The 7,856-nt window shown below is 35.5% G+C and overlaps 1 protein-coding gene across 2 annotated transcripts in view; it reads right to left on the reverse strand.

The window, feature by feature from the left end:
* itgav (integrin, alpha V) overlaps positions 1-7,549 on the reverse strand; it is a 34,614-nt gene extending 27,065 nt beyond the window's left edge. For both annotated transcript variants that reach the window (XM_015358957.2, XM_006636570.3), the window contains exons 1-3: positions 6,990-7,549; positions 6,117-6,244; positions 87-178 (exon numbers count right to left, since the gene is read on the reverse strand). In XM_015358957.2, coding sequence (XP_015214443.2) covers positions 87-178; positions 6,117-6,244; positions 6,990-7,162 — 393 coding nt within the window. In that variant the 5' untranslated portion in view covers positions 7,163-7,549. The remainder of the gene's footprint in view (positions 1-86; positions 179-6,116; positions 6,245-6,989) is intronic.
* Positions 7,550-7,856: the final 307 nt, after the last annotated feature.

The following is a 7,856-nucleotide window of genomic DNA, read 5'->3' on the forward strand; positions in this document are numbered from 1 at the left end:
CCAGAAGTAAAGTAAAGTCTCACATCATATCACTGATTTAAACAGTTAGAGGGAACCAGGGGGAGACAACAGAAACTGAGACTTACCAATATCTGGTCACCACTTGACCGCACAGTGGCTCCAAACCACTGGCTGGATTTGAATTCCATTGGAGAGCCATCGATTCCTTTCCTGTCATCTAAGAATGATTGACGGGCAGTTAAATTGAATCTAAACAGATAACCTATTTGAGAAAGCACTGCCATGCAGAAAAGCCCACACGCTCTATATACAAAGAGAAAAATGCGTAGGCAAATACTGTAATTTACAACCAACAGAGAAAAAATAAAACATGAAAATTTTGAGCTGTTTAGAAACAACCACGAAGGTGAGCTCCCAAAAATCCTCAAGAAGGAAAACTGGAAGACATGAAGGAAAACTAAATACTTAAAGCTATTTCTACTTATAACTGGAATGTATAGGAAGATATCTGGAGGTAGAAATGCTGATAGTTTTGGATAAAGCCAGATTAAGGGTTGAAATCTCAAACTTTGATCATACAGTATAATTAGCAGAGTACATCAGGAGTCTATATTAAGGCCACTGACGCTGTTACTGTATATCAATGACCTAGACTCTGGTATATAAAGTAAACTAGTCAAGTTCACAGATGATCTCAAAATAAGATGAGGTGCAAAAGAATAGGCAAGAACAACAGACAAAAAGCTGGCTAAACACCTGGTGCATGACATTTAATGTACAAAAATAGCAGAAACTAGAAACAAACTATATACTGTAAATAAAATGTGAAGTACCAAGTTGTAAAAAATAACCTATGGAAAAAGTATTTCTGATCAAGCGACATCATTTTCATCTTCCAGTTATGGTGAAGCAAGAACGACAAGATACATTTCTAGGCTTAAAATACGTTATTTTATCCCATCAACCATGTTGGTGAATGATATCCTGGCATCATTCAAGAAATGGCTGGATGAGAACCTTATCCTCATCAATTGGCCACTAACAATCAAACCTTTAGAGTTATAAAGGAGACGGCTATATATATGTACACTATATCCGAGCAAATAGCCTACCGAACATACTTCATATTTCAATGTAAATGTTAAGTATCACCCATTATTATATATCAGGTTTACAAACCAAAATAAGTTTATACTACTCAAAATATGATATTGCACATTAAAGCACACAATTCACCATTAATGAGAGTAGTCATTTTAATAATCCTTTGTGAGCTTGACAATTTGTAATTGATTATTTAGTTACAATCCTGGCTAAATTTCAAATAGTTTCAAAGAGATTTCATACATAGGAGTGAACCTTGCATCTAATGTGCAAAATACAAAGGCTTGTTCCAACAGAGCCCAGTTGTCTGGAGGTCTAGTTAAAGCAGGACAACTTTAAACATGCTGAGGCAACATTATTTGACAAAGCCCATAAAGCAAAACAGCATTATAAAACCCTTATCCAGTCAACATATCAGGAGGAGAAAATGTTGTAATTTATGTTACAAGTAGCTACTTTGTGATGTGCTACTGACCAAATTTTGTTAAATTATTCCTGACATAGCAAATAAAAACACAGCAATGCAAAATGCTACTTCCAGGTCACTGATGTGCTACCTGAACTGTTTTTTAGACAGCATGATAACAAAACACACAGCAAGCAACAGAAATATTTTCTAAAAAAATATACGGTACAATTACAGTTATTGTTAAGATGTTAGTGAGAATTGTTTTGAAACGATGGCCATCACAAGCTTAAACTTATACAAACACACATAAAATAACATTCAGGCTACAGCCATGTTTTTTTTAAAAGGTCTGTTGCAATAAAATGATAATTATCATTCACGTAAGCTGTTAACACAATGTAAATCAACTAGAACAGTAAAAAAAAGCCCAAAATAAACATTGACATGACAGTAATTTTTCCAAAATCCAGAGCACCTTACAGACCACATGAGAATAGTTTAAAGACAGGAAACATCTGCCTTGTCAACTTGCCTCTTCATCTGCAATATTACTTCCTTCCTTCAATGGGCCTGATTCTCTGCGTTTCTTATTGGCTTCCAAAGGAGATGTTTTTTAGAGGAGATCCAACTCTATAGTGTTTTGACGCATAATGTATCAGAAGACTCTTGGCAGCCTTTAAAGGCTTAAAAGCACAAATCACAACTATTTAAACTGTTTAAGACATTTTTGAGAACATTCCCTTTCTCTACTGCAGTCACGCATGCACTGCTCAACGCAGTGTCCTCCAACTACACAGCGACTTGACATGAAAAGCTACAGTATGTATGTCCCCTCTGGCAGGCATCACAGTTATGTTAAATACAACAGACGTCTAATCCTGGACCTTATAATGCAGAAGATGATAGTTCCTTTTAAGTTACATCTCATTTCCCTTTATAATGACACACTGAAATCACAGCTACATACTGCATACAGTCCTGACCTATTGTTTAAGAGGAAAGGACAGAGTACCAAGATGCTGTGATCATAAAATCAGTTACACAGAACTTGCAAATACTTGTCAGTAGGGAACCTCTTAAATTCTAAAGCATTTTTCAAAACTTCACTGGACCCCTTACGGCAGAATGAGTGCCATAAAATTCTGCCACTAACTGAAGAGTAAGAGAGTACCTAAAACATTCGAATAAGGTTCTTATTACAACTTACGGGTGCTACAATGCTTAATCAAAGTTTAGTCAGCCAATGCAAACTGGCTAACACCTGTTTTAAATCATGCATATTCCAAATTAGGTTATCAGTAACTGAATGCATGATTATGTCCATAAGAAAGGAAAAGAAAACATGTTTTTTCAGTGGGCATACACACCCACTCACAGCAATGGAATGGCTGCAGAAGAGGTAGCCAGAATAATAAATTGGCAATCTGCAATTAGCATGTCCACAACAAATGCATCACTCAAGTATTTACTTAAATTGGTGTTACAGACACCATCAAAACTTCATATCAGCAGTTCTATAGTTAAACATTTCCTTGAAGGGATTTATTAGTAGGATCCTGTGTGGACAGAAGTTTTTTTTTACTTCAAGGAGCTTTTTCAAACTATTTTTTTTCTTTTTTAATCAAAGAGTTAAAGTTTGGGAAAATCTGGATGTCTGCATTGTTCAAAGTACAGTACATAGTATCCTTGTTCATCAGCTCAAAAGACAACATGCATCTGAGCCGACAGCACTTCATTTCTGGGGATTTTTAAAATCTTAAAAATAACAATCTTACTATACATTCTCTAATTATAGCGTGTCCTCCAGCCCACATCAACACGCAGCAGTAATCTAGATTGAGTCAGCCTCTGCACTGAAACCCAGGGTCTGCCATAACAAAGAAATCTACTGTGGGGACGAGGACGTGGTCATTTATCAAAACAGCAGAAGGTAGTGCAAAACAATCGCAGCTCAATAACCATGATTCAACAGTTTACGAAAGGAAACAACTGCTTTTCTGGGAATATCTTCTCACTTCTGTGAACACACACACTAGCAGCATTTAAAAAGTCATAAAAAAACATTTCTAAAGTTTTTCTAAAGGCGTGTATGACCTTTTCCTCCTTTTGTTCTAAAACACTTCTTCTGTCTTTCATTTCCTAGCTGACAGTTGCTCATACTGTCTGTATGCATTTGATATAGCAAACAAGAAAGTACGTTTTGTATAAGACTGGACCCAATTCAAGAGAGAAAGACCTTACTAAATTACATCTAAACGGTAATGTCAGACCTGGTGTGTTGAACAATGAAAGATTGAATGACAAGCAGCCTCTGAACTAAATACAGTATAATCTAACATGTTCTACCTACACACAAAACTGAAACATGTTTTAAAGTTAAAAGGTTTCAAAGAAGACAGATGTTGACTTTAACCCCCCCCAAAGAAAAATTATATAAATGAGGTTTGCTTAGCCTATGTAACAGAATGTTTTCTCATCAGAGGCTCTCACAGGACAACTCTCTAGAGATTATGTGGTAAGACACAAGCCTGAATAACTGGGATTCAATGGAGCATAACTCAGTGAACAACAGACGGTTTCCTAAGAAAAAACCATGTACAACTCATTTTAATGTACTAAATTAGTCAACTGAAATAAACAGGCCAAAATCTTCAATTCAAGAGACTAAGAGGAAGCAATGACAATAAAGTGAATAAAGAGAAAAGCTAGAAGATTTTTTTGTGGTGGGAACTAGGCTCAGTGAGTTAATCAGCGGTTTCTGCCACTGGCTGTTGAGAGGAGCTGGGCTTGTCCTGTATTATTTAGTCTAGGTTAGGCCAATGTGTGATAACTGAAAAATGAAAACAGCATGGAGGCTAAGAAAAAAATCACCATCAAATCTTCTTGAAGTGATCTGAAGTGGTGTGCTTGTAGGATTGATGTAAAAAACATCTGGGGTTTTTTTTTAGAACTGTCTGTGAGGTACACAGCACATTGCTTGTTTAATCTGGGTGTTTACCTAATAGAAGTATAAGTCTAAAATTACTTCATCGCCCTGTAATAAAACGTCAAATGATAGACGTGTTCAGATGTGTTCTAAGTAGCTTCAGTAGAGGGAACACACAGTCAAGGGTGAATCTCTCTCTAGACACCTCCCAGGTTTTTGTAGGTACCCCAGAGAATACTGAACCAACAATTCAAAAAGAGATATTTTGTACTTCTTGAACATTCTTTAACTCACTTCTGACAGAGTGCATTTCTTTTCAGTATTTAAACATGGTGTGTAACAATGCCACTGTTTCAGGCTACACTTTTAAAAGTTATTTTCATTGGAGTTCTTACATTGTAAGAAAAATGTGTATATATATATGCAAGAAGGTTAAGATAGGCCTATTCATAAATCAATTTTAAGGATATCTTACTCTTTAAATTGTGAACCACAATGATCTACTGTTCACATGATAATCTAACGGATACTGTACAGGCCAACCAAATGTACCATAAATCAAATCCCATACAAAAGGAATGAAGGAATGCTTGTGAAGTCGGAATGCTTATCAAAGCAGGGTAAAAACACCAGGGCAATGGCTATAAAAGGATTTAAATCTTAAAATGATGAGGTTATCAGAGGTCATGCCCTTTGAGGTTTCTTGTAAAGATTCCCACACACTATACTAATACAAGGCCAAAAATTAAACAAACTAACAATTCATGTAAGTTTGTAAAGTCACTCCTCTTGCTATTTCACCACTGTAGGCAGCAGTACACTGGAGTAAGATATGTCTGAAACATTCTCCTTCTGCATTCCAGTATGAGTTCTGACATGAGCACAAATCCTTGGTTCTTACTTCAGTGAAGTATTAGATTTAACACACCTATTGAAAACATGTGGAGCAAGCTGATCTTTATAACCTGCCATGCTTTTGTACATCCGGGGCAACTTATTGCTCTATATACAACATAACCCATATTCCTTTGACACTATCATTACTATATACTCTATTTTTTATATATAAAGAGTACAACTGCTTTGTGCCAAATTAACAATTTACATTAAAATGCACTTGGTACTTAATGGAAAATACTGCTTTTTTGTCAGAAATTATTTTGGATTTAATAATGCAGCCAATTTGAAAAACCACAAATGTATGTATTTAGTAGAAAAAAAGTAACATCTGAACTAGACACTGTAGCCATAGCATCTGGAATATAAGCATGCATTTAGTTCATAGGAGTTAATTCAAGGCAATTATAATTAAACTTACTTATTTTAGATATTTCATAATAGCTACTGTACTTAGGCAAGTGTTCTATACTACATCTCTTGAAAACACTTTTGAATTTTATTCACATTAACTACAGAAGTGGATAAAATCAAACAGTAAATAGTCCATTTGTAACCTTTCTCTCGCAGGAAGAATTGAGGACAATGGTCTACTCCAAGTGAACGAGTGGTTCCATAAAACACCAGCATAATTATGTTCCATTTATTTTATTCAAATCAGGATAGCTGCCTTTGCAGAAAAGCACACTGAGACGACATGAGCTGGAAGACTAACATTGAGTTAGGGGATCAGTAGCACGGTCAGGCTCCAGTAAAGGTATACGACACACAAATGGTATAGTAAATAACAAACCTTGAGAAGTCAAGGATGAAGCTCACCTGTATTGTCAAACTGTAATTCCTGACACGGTGTGTTTGTTTGCCAGGGACAGCTGTAAACTACTCCTCTCTCCACAAGCGTTGAAAAAGACGCATTTGCTTTAGGAGCGCCTATCAAGATGTTTAACCTAAAGATGAAGAAAATACAAAGAAGATATAAATAATTAAAATAAACCAAAAGAATCTTAAACCTTACAAGCTACTCAGCGTCCTGATGATCGTAACTGGCCTGACCAAAAATGTAATAGTTAATAATTTATATAATTTTAAAGTTGTTACAAACATACAGCACTAAGGAATTCGAAATTGCTGACAAGAACTCAAACCATTGTGAACTACTGTTTTTTTTATTGGATGAACTCACAGAATAAAAAGAAAGAACAGTACACAGCTGAATCCAATAGCTTAAATTCAAGTAAGTATGAAAATCCATTTGGAGTGTACAGAAATTTATTGAGAAACACAACAAAAACATTGAGATCCTGGAAACAAAATGTTTTCTTAAACAAATCTGTGTTACATTTTACTTATTTGACAATAACGTCCAATACTTCTAAGGTGCCTAAACCAAATGTAACACAATACTGAGGAAGTTGGGGATTAGGAGATCGCACTACAACATCAAAAAGTTTTAAGGTTTCCTTTTTTATCAAAGAACTCGAATTACACCCTATTGCTGTAAACGATAGGTGTTCAAAACTGAATCGTTCATTTCTATCTTTAATTTGCCCTAGAAAACAGGCTACACTTACACAACAGTATTCTATATTTATACTATAAAGACAAGTTTATATCTACTTTGAACTTTTAGGTAACTTGATTAATGTCATAAGGTGTATTGTAGGGTTAAAAAAAGTAAATTCTGAAACTTACTGGCTGTCATCTGGCTTGAAGAAATCCACTGAAAATCCAAAGTAGCTCCTAGCAGGACCAGAGTAAACAGAAGGATCGTCTATATCCAGATTGAAAGAAACGCTGCTTTTAATTAAAGAACACAGCACTGCCAAAGATAAATACATTTTGCGACAATATCCGTCCATCCACATTTAAAAAGTGTTTAAAAAGTCTGTACAGAAAATGAAGCGAGTGTTCAGCTCTTGTAAAGCTACAAAATACAAATGAGCCCCACTTTTCGATGTAGTCACTGTATCTGTCTGGGAGCGCATTTAGCAATGATTTCACACTCTCTGCCCACATATGATTAATTCTTTCTCCCAGACAGATAAACCACAAACAGCCATTTTGCATTAAACCATTTACATATTCGTCCCAGAAACAATTCGAAGAAAAATCGAAGATCCCTCTTTTCTCTTTTCGCAAGTTGATCTTTAACTGTGATTTGTTTATGTCAGTCTACAAAAAAAAACTTGCACAGTACTGTCTGAGCAAACGTACGAAGCCCCATTCGTATTTAAAAAAAAAAAGACTACAGGAAGTGAAACGGATCCTGAGCCGAGACTTCCGCAGTCCACATATTATCAATGGAAAACCAGTGAAGAAACTTTCATTTTCGTAGGATAGGTAGTTTTCAGATGGATGAGAACATGTTTACAGTATACAAAATTGTAACTTCGTATGTTTTTCTAGAGTGTATATTCTTTAGCAATTTTTGCTTGATGAAACAAGTAAGACATCCTTGCCATAAAAATACATATATTTATCTGGACCTCGGAATTCCCCTATATCGGACACAAGAACTGCTACCCTAAGATCCGTTAGTTTATCTGTAACATTTTGGAT

Source organism: Lepisosteus oculatus, chromosome 12, assembly GCF_040954835.1.
Source record: "Lepisosteus oculatus isolate fLepOcu1 chromosome 12, fLepOcu1.hap2, whole genome shotgun sequence".
In the NCBI taxonomy this organism is placed as follows: domain Eukaryota; kingdom Metazoa; phylum Chordata; class Actinopteri; order Semionotiformes; family Lepisosteidae; genus Lepisosteus; species Lepisosteus oculatus.